This window comes from Camellia sinensis, chromosome 9 (assembly GCF_055761805.1).
Source record: "Camellia sinensis isolate YWXY chromosome 9, ASM5576180v1, whole genome shotgun sequence".
NCBI classification, from domain to species: domain Eukaryota; kingdom Viridiplantae; phylum Streptophyta; class Magnoliopsida; order Ericales; family Theaceae; genus Camellia; species Camellia sinensis.
Genome location: NC_138969.1, coordinates 67,070,398 through 67,086,609, shown reverse-complemented (window position 1 = coordinate 67,086,609; position 16,212 = coordinate 67,070,398). Strand labels below are relative to the sequence as shown.

General features: G+C 33.1%; 1 protein-coding gene across 1 annotated transcript; it reads right to left on the bottom strand.

Moving 5' to 3' along the window:
* Positions 1–959: 959 nt before the first annotated feature.
* On the bottom strand, positions 960–2,369 carry LOC114288105 (uncharacterized). The gene has a single exon (XM_028231587.2). The coding sequence runs from the start codon at positions 2,333–2,335 to the stop codon at positions 1,220–1,222; it is 1,116 nt and encodes a 371-aa protein (XP_028087388.2). The 5' UTR covers positions 2,336–2,369; the 3' UTR covers positions 960–1,219.
* Between the last annotated feature and the right edge of the window lie 13,843 nt (positions 2,370–16,212).

Below are 16,212 nucleotides of genomic sequence, written 5' to 3'. Positions count from 1 at the left end.
TTTCGGACCACCTAGCATTATTGATTAATCTTATATGTTGCCATTTTCTTAATGTTGCAAATAAGGCATCTACCAACAAGGCATCACCAACACACTCACCGTGATTCACTCAACTCAATCCCACAAAATAATACTTTGTGCACCTTACCTTTCCAACCCAAAAACAAGAAACAGGGAAAGTAATTAAATCAAAAAGAGTATTTCAGTAAACTCAAATGGTACCAAAACTATTACATTCACCTTTCCAAAAACAAATATGACTAATGGTTCATAAGAAAATTTTTAAGACTAAATGAATCAATATTTTTTTATATAGGATTTATGGGTAAATTTTTCAAAAGAAAAAAACCACTATTAACAAAAATAATGAACTTGAGGACCAACTTACTACAACGCTTCATTATTTGAAAAAATATTTTCTCTATTTTGTGACATTTTATATAATAGAAAACGAAAGTTAACAACAAATATTATAGTCAATGGAAATAAACCTATTTTGTCATAAAATATTTTTCATATAAAAGATTTTTTGAACTAAACTCTTACCAATGTCACCGTACTACCACCACCACTACACCACCATCATCATGACCACCGCCACCATCACTGCTACTGCCACCCCACTATTGTACCGGTTGGTGTTTGGCTCATTAAAATTTTTTTTGCCCTTTATTTATTTTTTGGTGGTTATTACACAAACAGTGCCGCCAAAAAATACAGAAAATATTTTTCTAAACAAATATAGTAAGCCAGTCCTCATGTTCGTTCTACCCACCCTTAAAATTTCAAAAGAAATCTACGATTAAGTCCTGTGTAGGCAGTAACGGCGAAGCTCTACAATGGTTTACTGTCAAATGTTTGTGTGATATTTGCTTCATTTCAGAAAACAAGGAGGAAAACAAAAACATAAGCAAACATGCCAATATTTCTCAATATAAGAGAACAACAAAAGGGTAAAATCCAAATTTCCAAGGTAGAGCATGCAAAATTGCAAAGTACAATAACATTTCATGTGGTTGACAGACAAGTGATTTAAACCAATAAATCCACTACTTGTGTAACCTGTTGTTCTGAAATTTTCATTCTATATGTATCGTCTGTTGATTCTCTATCTTTCTTTAGTCGTTGATTCTCGAATCTTTGTCGCCTCAACATTACAGGTTGGTTGGAATTTGATGAACAGACTAAAAGTCCTCCTTCAGTTATGTCAAGCTCAGATTCACATTGCGCCGCTTCTTCCATATGTGAAAACTCCTTTAGTTTTGTCAGCAACATCACCAAATGCACTTTCATTAGTTTCATCATCTCTTGCTGGATTTTCAGCCAACTCTGACTGTATGGTTTGTGGCATATCAGTTTTCATGGACAAAGGGTTCTCAGTTGTGTTCACGGGTTTGCTAATTGGTTCACCGGTCACAAGTCTAAGTTCAGCAGCTAGCAGAGTTTGGTGAGCCAATTCACTTGCCTCAAGTGCAGAATCCACAGCCTGAGCTTGAACCCGTGTCACCGCTTCTTCATTTCCTGGAAAAGTATCAGCAGTGATTTTAGATGCTATTTCAAGCATCATATTTTCTGATCCTTTTACATGAAGCTTAGGTCCATTTGACATAGTCGAAGCTTCAAATTCCTGCATCATCCTCTCATGTTCGACAATTTTACCATGCTCAAAATGAGGTGTAGATTGTTTCTCAAGTCCAAACTCACCCTTAAGCTGTGGCAGGTTTTCCCCTCCCAAGACAGTGAAATTCTCAACTCCAGACTCAAAATTTTCCTGGGGCATATATTTTCCTCCCAAGCAAACAGATGAATCATAATCATTCTTTATCAAATTATCAGTTACAGGTACAACTGTAACAGAGGCAGATTGGTCAGGAAGTGAAATTTGGGCACTTGACTGCTCATTTTTTTGTTCTGATTGTGATAAAGAACCGTTAACCGGACCTTGTGGATTGAGGACCGGGATGGGAAATTCTCTTCTAGTGTGCATCTTAGCTTGTGGAGCGACATCATTTGATGCGGTGATAGGAGTGAACAAGCCTGGCTGAAATACCACGCCGCGGAGAAGCTTGTTGGTGTCGTTGGCAGCCCTTACGGTGAGAAAATACCCAGCATCGAAAGACCCTTCAATGACACCGGAAACCACCTGACCTACCATGTCATCGTCAATGTCGTCGCCTAAATCAACTTCGACGTGCTGAACTGCTTTTAGATCAACAGATGGGGGAGGTAGAGGGGGATGAGCTTTCTCATCCTTACGTGGACGACCGCGTTTTCGCTTCCCCGGAGGGTGGTCTGCTTGAGTGGAAGAGGTTGCATTCTTGTTCTGTTGACTCATTTTGAACAATTTGATACAACTGCCTCTCTGGATTGTTTTTCCAGAACTTTTTCTCTAGAAACAAATGAGCGAGAGTTCCTTATTATCACAAACAAATTGAAGGGAAAACCCATAATTTTAGTCAATTATTTTTGCAAAGTTTCACTTTAATCCTATGAAGATATGACAAAAAAAAAAGTTTTCCAATATATCATATTCAACAGTACTACCTGCACAGAATTAAAATACAGAAATATGCTCATAAAGTGCATTTGTGATTTAAATTTATTTAGTACAACCCACATAATACTGAAGATAGATTATAGGCACACATTGTGGGTGTTTGGAAAGTTGCTATTTTAGTAAGCTATTTTAGTTTTTGACTGTTTTAGTAGACTAAAATTTTTATGTTTGAAAAAATAATTAGATTTTTTTGTAGTTGGATGTGATATTTGCGAGAAAAAAAAAAGTAAAATAATTAGGGTGCGTTTGGTAACGTTTATGTTTTCAGTTTATATTTACAAAAATTTTATAAACTGGTTTTTGTTTATTTTTTGTTTATTTTTAGAAAAACATAAATTACAAACTCACTTGGTAATTGACAAAATATTTAAAAAAAATTTAAAATATAAAAAAGAGTGAGAAATGGCAAGTAGTAGCAAGTAACGGCGGAAGACGGTGGTGGAAAGTGGTGACGGTGGGTGGTGGGTAGCTGGTGGTGGTGGGTGGGTGGTGGTTGGTGGTGGGTGGGTGGGTGACGGTGGCGGGTGGTGGGTGGTAGCGAGTGGGTGGTGGTGGCGGCAGGTGGATGGCAGATGGCAGGTAGTGGGGGGTGGTAGCGGGTGGGTGGTGGTGGTGGCGGGTGGTGGTGGTGGGTGGGTGGGTGACGATGGCGGGTGGTAGGTAGTAGCGAGTGGGTGGTGGTGGTGGTGGTGGCGGCGGCGGGTGGTTGGTGGTGGTGGCAAGTGGGTGGCGGATGGCGGATGGCGGGTGGGTAGGTGACGGTGGCGGGTGGTGGGTGACGGTGGCGGGTGGTGGTGGTGGTGGCAAATGGGTGGCGGATGGCGGGTAGGTAGTGGTGGCGGTGGTGGTGGTGGTGGTGGTGGGTGGGTGGGTGACAGTGGCAGGTGGTGGGTGGTAGCGAATGGGTGGTGGTGGTGGTGGTGGTGGCAGGTGGGTGGCGGATGACGGGTGGTGGCGAGTGGGTGGTGAGTGGGTGACGGTGGCAGGTGGTAGGTGGTAGCGAGTGGGTGGTGGTGGCAGTGGCAGATGGCGGGTGGTGGCGAATGGTGGTGGTGGTGGTGGTGGGTGGGTGGGTGGGTGGGTGACGGTGGCTGGTGGTAGAGAGTGGGTGGTGGGTGGGGGTGGTGGGTGATGGTGGTGGTGGTGGCGGCGGCGGCGGCGGTGAGGAGTGGGTGGTGGTGGCGGCGGCGGCGGCGATGAGGAGTGGGTGGTGGTGGCGAGTGGGTGGCAGGTGGGTGGTGGTGGCTGGTGGGTGGTGGTAGCTGGTGGTAGCAGGTAGGTGGTGAGTGGTGGTGGTGGGGGTGGGTGGTTGGTGGTGGTGTCGAAAGACGGTGGTGGAAAATGGTGGCGAGTGGTGGCTAGTGTTGGGTGATAAAAAAAAAAAAAAAAAAAACTCAAAACTCAAAACGGAAATACATTTTTTGTGTTTTCATTTTTTTGCGAAATTTATAAACTGAAACCACTGATTTATAAATCAAAAATTTTACCAAACAAGTTTTTATTTAAGTTTTTAAAATTTTTGTAAATATAAACAGAAAACTGAAAACGTAAGTGTTACCAAACGGCACCTATAGATTTGATGTGACATTTTGTCTTATTAACTATTTTAACTTATTTTATCTTTTTTATGAATTTTAGCCAAAAAAAAAAGCTAAAATCCAACTTGCCAAACAACCCCATTATACCTTTATGTACATTTTCTATGTTTTAATTATGTGCAATTATCATTTCTCATGGTCCAATTGAACTAATGATTGTACCAAACAATTTCCAAGGATAAAATTCTATGAGTCCGCCTTCACTTGCTTCTACTAGATAGGCCATGCAAAGCCCTAAACAATAATCTGAAGGGGCAAGTAGCAAATTAAACTGTGATAAATGTTTCAGGAAGTATAGATCACGAGTTTGAATCTCATAAAGTGGTTTGACCCTTTAGGGCCACCCTAAGGAACTCCGTCCGATAATTAACTCATATGAGATGAGACATAATATGTATCTAAAAATTAGTTGGTGCAATGTTCTAAATACCCTTGCTATCCCCATCTCTTCCCTCCCCCCCCTCCCAAAAAAAAATATATATATATATATATATATATTCAAAATCAAAACCATAATATTAATATACTTCATCATGATTAATGACTAACCTTCACCCACATGTTTCCCACAACTCACTTTCTTACACTTGCAACAACTAGTTTTCATCTCATTTGTGTTTTGAAACAACCCCACTTACACTTTGAGCTTAATTCAGCTCATAGAAAAAAGTTGTGTGTTTTTGTTTTCAATTTCTAGTTCTCAACATAAATATAAAAAAACCAAACATGATCCTATGCAGCAAACAAAATTATCAATAAGAATTTTGATCCAAAGGAAAGTCAATGACCTATTGGGTGGTGGAGATTTGTTTCTGGGAACCATAAACACTAAAGAATTAGTGAAGATTCAACAATCTAACTTCTTTTTTCTAGATTTTCTTATCAACAAAACAGAGTCACAATAGGAAATTAGTGCACACCCATGAACACATAAGGGATAAGATAACCCATTGTGAGATTCATTTTGGGTTCAGTTAGAAACTACTAATTGTTATATTAAATTTTGAATTTAAAATGTTGCAGAGGAACAAAACGATCATGCATACATATATGAATGAATATATAGATATGCAACAAAGATTTGAAAGACTTACGAATATAAAGCTTCTAAGATTTTCAATCAGGAAAGCAATGTGGAGTGTTTGAGAAGGTTATCAAAGAGGGATCAGAGACTCAGATTTTACGATTTCTGATCAACGAAATTTGTGGGAAAACCGTTTCTTTTTCTTCTCTCATTTTTGTTCTCTCTTGTTTATGATTTTCATGGAAAATAACACCTAAATATAAAGGAAAGGAATTGAAGAGTCAATTTTTGCAGAAATTAAAAGTATTTTCTAATGGGGAATGGCTTCCCTCCGGTCCGTACTATTGGGTCCGTGGGAGCCCACCACGGGTTCCATTTTAATAATCCGAATCGTTAATGTGTAGAACTCGTTGATTACTATATGCTTGTAAAAAATCATATTGATCGGATATCGATAGTTATGTGATCAAATCAGTTTTGTATTAAAAAAATGAATGGTGAAAAAAATAAACGGCTTAAAAAAATCTAATTTGATAACATAGTTATTGATATCCGATTAACATGATTTGTTACAAATATAGATTACTCGATAAACTCTACACATTGAACGGTTTGACTTATCGAAACGAGACCCGTAGTGCGCTCCCACGGACCCAACAATACTCTCCAATCCGATCACAATCCGAAGGAAAGCCATCCATTCCCTTTCTTGTGGACTGAATGGATCCATTCCGTTCAAATTACATATATTATTTTATCATCTTTATTTTTTCATTAGTGGCATATCAATTTTTTAAATCTTATCTTCCGCCTCTCCATCTCTCTCACATTATATAATTTGTTAATGTTATTAATAATTTTATAAAAAAAATATTAATAGAATCTAATTTTAACAAATTAATTAAGGGATAATTTCATTTCAATATAAGTTTAGAAAAATATTTTCAAATTAATGATAAATTTTATAAGTATTAAAAAGTGAAATCATAAATTTTTCATGATTGTGTAATTAAATTGTGAAAATTTCATGACATGGAATTTCCCCTCTTCTCAAATTTATGTATAATTTGGACAATTCAAACCTATGAATGATCAATATATTCAAAAAAATCACAAAATATTTTGACTTTTACAGGGAAAATAAACTGAGAGCTTAAATAGTCATCATATATATATATATATATATATATAATTAAAAATAGTATTTTCCCTTTATTTAGATGGCACATTTTAAACGCTTACTTTTTTCTTAAAAAAAAGCCATATCGGCCGCCTTTTCCATTGACCTATAAAGTTCTTTACAAACTCAAATTTAATTATAATAATCAATTTTATATGAACTCTATTTAATAAATACTTATTTTTTATATTTTTTCATTGTGTTTTTCTTCTATATAGTTGATATTTTAATTTAATTATTATGATATTTGAAAAAAAAATTATCTTGATATATAAACAAATAAATAAATAATACAAAAAGTGCTTAATTATGTGCATTGCATGAATCAAATTAATTTTATTTTATATTTTATATTTTTTGTCTACCTTATTGATGTCTTAATATTAATTTATAATTAATTTTTATTTAACATGAAATTATTTATTACAAAATATTTATATTTAATTTAAAATTTATATACCTATATACAATAAATATGAATAATTCACAAATAATATTAAAGAAAAAACCAATACTCTGCCTATTTAATTTATATATTTTCTTCTTAATCCAATTACAACCTATTTATATTTAATATTTTAAATAAATTTTGTATATTTCTATTTCTATATATTTTTATTTTCTAAATAAATATAAAAATAAAAATAAAATTAAATGATTAGAATCACTTTTGATTTTATATTACTAATTTCTTTCTAATTTAACTATTATTTTTAATATCAAAATCAAAATTTATTTTACTATTTTATAATTAATATATATATCATATAAAATTATTATATGATAATTACACTTTTATAGCACAAAAAAACTAAAATTATCAAAATAAAAAAATAATAATTTAACTAAATTTATTATATTATATATAAGTATTCAACTAACACTTTTATAGAAAGATAAGATTAAAATTATTAAAATAAATAATTTAAATTTAAATTATAATTAATATTATTCTTTGGGGCTTTTCCGCACAAGTCCTAATTTATGAACTTATACTCCATTAAGTTCTAACTAAAATTTTTTACACATTCAAATCCCATTAAATTTTTAATAGTTGGAATTGCTCTTCAAATAATTATTGTTCATCATTTATGATTATCTATAAAGGAACATGGTGATTTGACATTTATTTTGAATTTCAAAACTTTAAAACATGAACTTTTAAATCGAAAAAACTAAAAAAAAAAATTTTTTTTTTTTTAAATTGAAAAAACTGAATTATTGTTTTGTGCAAAATTAAAAATTTTGTGTCTATAAAGGAACATGATGATGGAACATTGATATGCAAAATTGAAAAAAAAAAATGAAAAATGAAAAAATTGATGATGTTTTCAATTTTAAAACTAGAAAAAAACTGATAATGTTCTCTGTTTTATTGAATAATTGAATTAAACCAATAAGTAGAAGGGTAAAAATGTTTAATCTCTCATGCTTTGTTTTTTTTTTATCAGTTAATGAAACAATTATTTGGAATATTACTATGTAAAATTGATAATGTTCTTAATTTTAAAAATTGAAAAAATTGATAATATTCTCAGTTTTACTAAATAGAATTTATTAGTACAAAAAATCTTAGATAGAACCTAAACTACCATAACATTGGTAAATACGACTTTTAGGTAATTAACTCTTGTTCTTTTGTAACACATATTATAATACAAAATATCATTACATTAATTAAAGTTAACTCTATTATGATATTATCTCTGACATCATATTTTTAGATGTGATTCACATATGTGTGTAGCGTCCAATTTGATTATTTTTTATCCAAATATCTAACAAATGACTAACAGAAAGACTTAATGTTCAAATTCAAATAGTTTGAGAAGGGTAATTGTTGGGTTTAAAATATTAGGAGAGTAAAGTGTAAGGTCAATAGTTTGAGGGGATTTAATGTAATTTGCCCTTAAATTTTTGAATTTATAGTATTACTAATAAAACACCTTCATGAGTTCTGTCAGAAAATATATGCAAAACTAATTTGGTTGGAATAAAAATTTTGTGGTTATTATGATGTATCACATAATTAATCAAAACCTCTTTGAGAATTGAAATTATTATAGTTATAAAAATTTTGTACTTGATTCTCTTTGAGGACACTGTTTATGATTTGAATTTTTAATTTTTTATATATTAATGTTAATAATTTTTTCGATCTTATTGATATAAGCATAAATTCTGCCTTTGAGTCAATCCACTTTAAACATTTTTTTCATGTAATAAAATACTTAAATATCGTCATAAAAAAGTATTATAATAGATTATAATCAACTACCACTTGAATTATAATTAAATAATTGATGCACCACTTTAGACATAACTAAAAGCATAAGAAATTAGTAAAGACATTTTTAATTAATAACCAAAATAATACATCATGAGTTATAACCAAATTTTTCACAAAAAAAAATATTTTGATACAAGTAGAATTCATGATTGATTAACACAAATGAGGATTGATTTCAGATTGAGAATACATCTTCTTCTTTTTTAATTTTAAAAGAAATTATTTTTATGTGCCTATTTTACATATCAACTATTAACAAATCTGTTTGTATTTGACTTTCAATTATTATTTTTAGACATAAAATATTAAGACACAAAATTCATTTTTTATTTTAAAAATAAATTCTCGTACATCGCCCACGGCATCACCTATTTAAAACTGTTTATTATTAACAACACTAGATTAGCTACCATTTTACTGTTTCCAATATATATATATATATATATATGGTTTGCTTTAGAATTAGATTTAGAGCAGAAGTCTACCTAAAGTTGAAGGGTGGAAAATGCAACCAAAAAAACAATGTTTGGGCACTCTAAAATAAGAGTTTTAATGGGTGAGACTTACTTATTGATATAATGTGATGTTTTGATTTTTTTTTTTTTTTTGAGTAGTGATTGGTAGCTCGAATTTGAGCCCCCGAATCTCCCGAATTCAAAAAATGACGTCGTTTTTAAATTTATTTATTTTTTTCAGAAGAAGAAAATTAGAGGAAGAAGGAGGAGGAGGAGAAGAAGAAGAACTGGAGGGGAGGGGGCCAACAAAATCGGGCTGGAGGCGGAGATGGAGGCGGGGTCGGAGGCAACGGCGGTCGGAGGCGGGGCTGCGACGAGCTGCTGCTGTGACGATCGGAGCTGCTTCGACGATCTGCCGGTCGATCTGCCATCGATCGGTGGCGGCGGAGGCGAAGGAGGGGCCCTCTCTCTCTCTCCTTCTCTTTCCCTCTTTCTCTTCTCTTTCTCTCTTTCGGGCTGTTTGGAGGGGGGATTTCGAGGGAAAAATCCTTTCCCTTTTCTTTTTTCAATGCAATATGTATAGAGCTCTATTTAGATCTCTATATCTAGAGTTCTCAATCATTAAGCAAAATGTAAATCTAATTAAAAATCACATTTTAATTAGCAATTAAAATAGATAATAATTAGAAATTATAATTACAAAAAAAAATTATTAAAGACATAAAAATTTATTATTTTTTTTTCAAAATTTATTACATTTCAGATAAACTATCAATAGGTCCTAATTGTTATACTTAATTCTCATCAAATCCTATTAAAAAAAAGTCTTAATAAAATTATTACTACAAATAATTTTTTGTTGACAATTAGCAGCTTTTTTTTGTCATGATTTTTATAAATTATCATTAAAATTTATAATTAGTGACATTTTTTTGTGATGAATTTTTTAAATTGTCGTTGATAGTTAAAAATCAGTAATATTTTGTGACAATTTTTTTAACTGTCGCTAAAATTTATAATTCGGCCTCATTTCGGAACAAGCTATTTTAGTGACTTTTTGATTAAAATATAAGGTAAAAAAACAAATATGTTTGGAATGACTTTTTAATTTTTTAATAAAAAGATGCGCAAAAAGTAGAAAGAAAATAGAATCTTGGACTTTTTGGTATAGGTTATAAACTTTTTAATTTTTTTAGTAACTTTTTAATTTTTAAACTAAAACTTTCGCATGCCAAACGAGGCCTTAGTGCCATTTTTTATGACAATTTTTAAATTGCCGATAAAAATTAACAATTAGCAGCTTTTTTAATAGTGTTTAGTAAAAAATGTCATTAATTACCATAGGACCTATTGGACAATAAATATTAGGACCTAGATTTAAGTCCCCCTAATTTTTAGCCACCTCTAAACCAAGAAGCTAAAAAAATTTTGGAAAATTTATCTATAAATTCCTATTGAGAAATGATGATCCGTTTAGTCATAATGATTTTTTTGTAAATCAATTAGTCGTATTGATTTTAGAAAGGTAAATTTAATATATTATTTGAAAATTAAATTTACGGTTATACCCTTTACTTCTTTTTTTCTTTCTCTTGTGCTAGAAATGTAAAATACACAACCTATGGGAATTAAATTTGGGATGAATTTTTACTTAGAAATCTTTTTTATTTATGTAACACTCCAAAAATGCAAATTATAATTACCTGAATTATCCATGTGTTAATTGCAGATTATGTGATTTAATTTGGGTATATCTGTCCAAATTGGGAAATTATTTGTTGAGAATACAACTTTGGAATTGAAATTGACGACATAAATAGGTTCAGAAATCAAAATTGAGTACAAGGATATGTTAATTGAAATTTTTAAAGTTATACGGGAAGTTTAATTAAAAATTGATTCTGTCTGATTCGCTAGTTTTAATAGGTTGGAATTAAATAATTGAATAGGAAATAGAGCTTAATACACATTAGTATAATTTAATTTAGTGTAATTAAGATTATAAGGATGAGGATTCAATTAATTTGAGTGAATTCAATTCCAATTAAATAATATAGTTCCTAACTTTTTTTTAATTAAACCCAAAATAAGTAGAATCAAAAGGATTAGTGTATGGCCATAAATTGAATAGAAAAGAAAAGAGAGGTTAGTGGGTCTTGTTGGGTGTCATACAAGTTATACACGTAGAGAGAGAGGGAGAGATTGTGCTAGAGAGTTCAGAGAGTAGAAGAAATGAAAGAAAAGAACACCAAGAGGAGGAAAAGAAGAACTTAGGTAGAAGAGTGCCTTGAGTTCTCACAATTCAACAAGGTAAGCATTCTCTCTCTAATTTCTTGAAATTGAGATTTACACATGCAACATCTTTAAAGATTAAGGTTGAAATTAAGAAGAATTGATGATCAAATGAAGGTTTTGCTCATATCGTTAAGGATTAAGACATGCATGTATATATATATCGAAGAATTGAATGAATTAGCTCATAATCCTTACATGCATGACATATTTTCAAGAGATTTGGAAATTTAGCACTTAAAACTTGTATGTTTAGAACTATATATCTCAATTCAAAGGTTTGATTATGTTTACACGGAAATGGAGGTTGCTTTGTAACCATGTGTTTGTGCTTGACATCCAAACATTCTAGTTTAAAGTTATTTTCAAGTGTTTTGAGCCTTGAATTGTATGAATTTGAAGTTAGTTTTTGTCACGCCCTCAAAATAAACCCATAATAACCATAACATTAACATGCATTTATAAAAGAAAACGAATCATTTGAGTTATTCATCAGAGTATTCTTATTGAAAGACATCCCATGTAACATCCTGCAACTGAAAGACATCCCATGTAACATCCTGCAACATCAAAATAAATGCCCTAAGGGCTTACATCTTTCCAAGCTAACACTTGGACACAAAAAGGATGAGTACTAACTCATTTACAAGTTAAGCCCTAGGCTTGAATGTTTACAAGAAATCTCAAAAAAATAACAAAATAAAACATATAACTAAAGACAAGTCTTCAAAATCCCAAACATCAAATCCTTCCAGGCTAAGTCCGTGGAGGTAGCTTATCACCTGAACCTGAAAATGATGTTCCCATAAAGGGTGAGCCACAGCCCAGTAGAAAAATACTAAACCAAATATAAGCATTGAATAAAGCTATAGCATTCAATAGATGGTTAACCAAGATAATCAATTTTATCATTAAACAGTCTCATGACACTAATGTCTAAGACACATTTCACTTTCCATTATTATCAACATGGCTCAGAACCTGGCCAAACTTACAACAGTGAATTATATATCATATTCACATTACTTCCAATATCAACAAAACAAATGAGACTCATGCTCATATCAAAACACTTCATACTTCCCATTTGATACACATTTTAGTGTTGTATCAATAATCATGTAAAAACACTTCAATATAATAAGCACACATAAAAATGGTGCTAATGGAGTCCATCCCCTATCTCCTCCCAAACAAAAATCCGGTTTAGAGGTCCATCCCCTATCTTCCCCTAAACCGTGGAGTACATCCCCTATCTCCTCCCAAACAATATGCATATGCAATGCTCAATCAATACATGTAATTTCTGTATTAATTCAATAGTCTAAAATTATGACTTAACAAATTGATTAGTTTCAATTTTCCCTAATCCGCATGCAATGTTTACAACAAGTACGACTATCCTCCACCGATAGCCCAAAACAGTTATTTCTAGACTCGAAAAATAAATATACCAACAATTCAATAGGCGAGTGATTTATATTATCCAACTACACCATTTAATCAATAAATTCCCCAATTTCATGGATTTAACCAAATTCCCCAATTTCCTTAAATTAATTACTCAAATCAATTTAGTAATTCAACTAGGGTTTGTTTCCAAAATTTTCAAAGTGTCCCCAACCTATCAAAATACCAAACTTAGAACAAAGCATATAAAATGGAGTAGGAAAATCCCTACCTCGAAGAAAATAACCCGTATGGAGAAGATGGAGATGAAGACCAAAGACCAACGTGCTCCAAATCCCAAGTTTCTCAGATTAAAACGAAGCCCTCAACTCACTCTAACTTTTTAATAAAGGATCAAAGGTAGAAACTCACTCTAAGTAGATCAATCGAAAGAGAGAAGGTGTGTAGAGGGAGAGAGAGAGATAAAAACACTCCAGGGGCGGTTTTTAAAAAGTTATGAAGGAAAAGTAGGTCAAAAAGTGATCCAAAAAGTGAAATCACGGACTGATATAATCGACTCTACGCTCGAGCGTAGAAAGCCCCGCTCGAGCGTAAGGCACAGAATCATGCTCGAGCGTGAAGAAAGCCGCTCGAGCGTCGATTGCACCCTTCCAGAAGTTTTGCAGGCGCTGGCACCCGCTCGAGCGTCAAACTCCCCGCTCGAGCGGAGGAGCAAAAACAAGGGATCACGCTCGAGCGTAAAAACTATCGCTCGAGCGGAAGAACTGCAGAGCAAAATACTGGGAGATGGAAAATCACGCTCGAGCGTCAAAATTTCCCGCTCGAGCAGAGAAGCAACAACGAAGGGACCGCTCGAGCGTTAAAACTTCCGCTCGAGCGTGAAGGCCAAAATCTGGGCATCACCTATTGGCATCTAAAATCAACCAACCTGTAACAGACCCGCCCAACACAACCTATACTTCAAATACAAAGAGATTAAAGGACAACAATAACCAATAAGTAATGACAGGATCCACGGAACCTAAGTCCGGATACAATAATTTAAAGAGAAAAGACCGGGGTCGCTATAGTTTTGTAAAAGAGTAAGTGTCAAACTTAGAGCAGATTTTCAGACTGGTTTTACACCTAGACCGCTCGAGCGGCCTGGGCTACCGCACGAGCGGTCGGGCCTCTTTTGCTCAAAGTTGCACACTGCTTCACCACCGCTCAGGCAGCCAAGGCCACCGCACAAGCAGCCAAATAGGGCAGACTTTTCTAATTTTGTTTTCTTTCCGTTTTTTTATTTCTAGGCCTTCATTTACATGATTTTCGTGTGTCATACACATCCAGATGCATATTATAAGCATGAAAGAAATTAAAGAAAGAATAGAAACAACCGAACTTTCAAGTAACGGATAAACCGAAGAAGGTTAAGAATCGACTGATTGACTCGAATATGTATTGAGAAATTGTGCTATGAATATTTGTGTTTGTAGGTCAAGACTCGAAGACCAAACAACGGGTATTGGAAGGCCACTGTGAGTAATATTTCTGTAAAAATATGTTGATATGAATTATGTTTTAACTGTTACCGTTAAGTAATAAGTTCTGAAATGCTATTTTGATCATGTGAACGAATGTCCTATTTGCAAATCGGTAGTGCTAGAGACCACTAATTTAGTGGCTCTAAACCCATCACTAATGAGGTGGCAAAGCAAAAAAAAAAAAACCAGACACAACACATTTTGTGGCAGTGGGTGGGACCCATTACCACAGCATTAGTGGTAGCTCTAATTAGAGCTACCACTAATTGTGTGCCTCTTGAAACCCACTGCCACATCATTAGTGGTAGCTCTAATTAGAGCCCTCACTCATTTCCTTTGCAAATATATTATGGCATCCACAGATAATCCCAAATCATGGGAAACGGCATGTAAATGCGGGTCCATGACACATGATTGTTTACGAGATCTCGTTAACTACTTTTATTGTGGTGATATGTGTTTAATCGGTATCTAGAACCGATTATTCTAGTCGGAAAACCATATGTGATATGTTCTGTGAGATGTACCATTACATTATGTTCTGATATGAGACTAATATGATTGATTGTGATATGATTTGTTTTACAGATATTATGTTTGGAATTCGTTCACTAACCCCTTTACGTTAATGTTATTCACTAAGTTTTAGCTCACTGTTTTTATATATATGTATAGGTGAGCATTTGGGAAGCAAGCCTAGAAGGGGTCTATAGCTGAGTCACCGTTTTGAAGCCAACCAAGTTGTTTTGTGTGCCTCTGAGTTGGGGCTAGGCCTGGAAGGCCGTTGTCAAGCTTTTGATTGTGAAGTAAATTTTTATTATGTGCATATGTTATGTATAAGATGTTAAGTTACAAGTTACATACTGAATGTAGGTAAATTAACGTTTTTGCATGTAAATATTTATTCATATAGATGCACAGCTCATTGGACCATTGGTATTTTTGTATATTGCTTCCGCTAGCCCCAATTATTTATGATTGTACAGGAAGACCTTTGGTAATCTCAAATTACTGGCCGATTACGATGCCAAACTTATAAGGGCGGGTTTGGGTTGTGACAATTTAGAATGACTTGAAATGTGAGATTGTTCAAACATTTCAAGAGAAATACAAAAATGACTTGAAATATGAGATTTTTCAAATATTTCAAAAAAAAAATGTGAGATTCTTCAAACCTTTCAAAAGGAGTATAAAAACTCCTTAGTAAGCTTTAAACAAATATATAATTTCAAATTACAACACTCCAATGTAATAATTAAACATAATATTCCAATGCAACACTCCAAAAAAACTCATTAATGTAACACAAAAAAATTCCTTAGTTTACTTTTTTGAAATGCCACACTCCAATATATCACTCTAAAACAAGGATGTAGGATTCTTCAAACTACTTCAAAATGAGTACACAATTTTTTTAATAAGTTTTAAACAAATGTATAATTTCAAACTGTGAATGTTATATTTGGGAAAAATATACTAAGAAATTTTTTACTGTTTTTGTGTGTTACATTCGAGTGTATTACACTAGAGTGTTACATTTGAGATTACATTGATTGGAGTGTTACGTTAAAGAGTTTTTAGGGCATGTTTGATTGGGTGGATTAGAGCATGGGATTAGGATTATTAATCCGTGAGTCCAATTATCCTATGTTTGTTTTAACATTTTGGTTTAGGATTATTAATCCAATGGATAATTAATCCAACAAATTTGTAAGATTATTAGTAATGGGTTAGGGGTGGGATTATTAATCCAATGGATATTAATCCAATTGGATAGTGAATACCACACTAATTTAATAGGATTATTAATATTTCACTATTAATTTTGTTAATCAAACATGACCTTAGTGTGTTACATTACAGTGTTACATTATTAAAATGTT

Bases quoted from the DNA above. Each gene is read 5' to 3' on its own strand.
- LOC114288105 (XM_028231587.2), bottom strand. From the start codon at position 2,335: ATGAGTCAACAGAACAAGAATGCAACCTCTTCCACTCAAGCAGACCAC.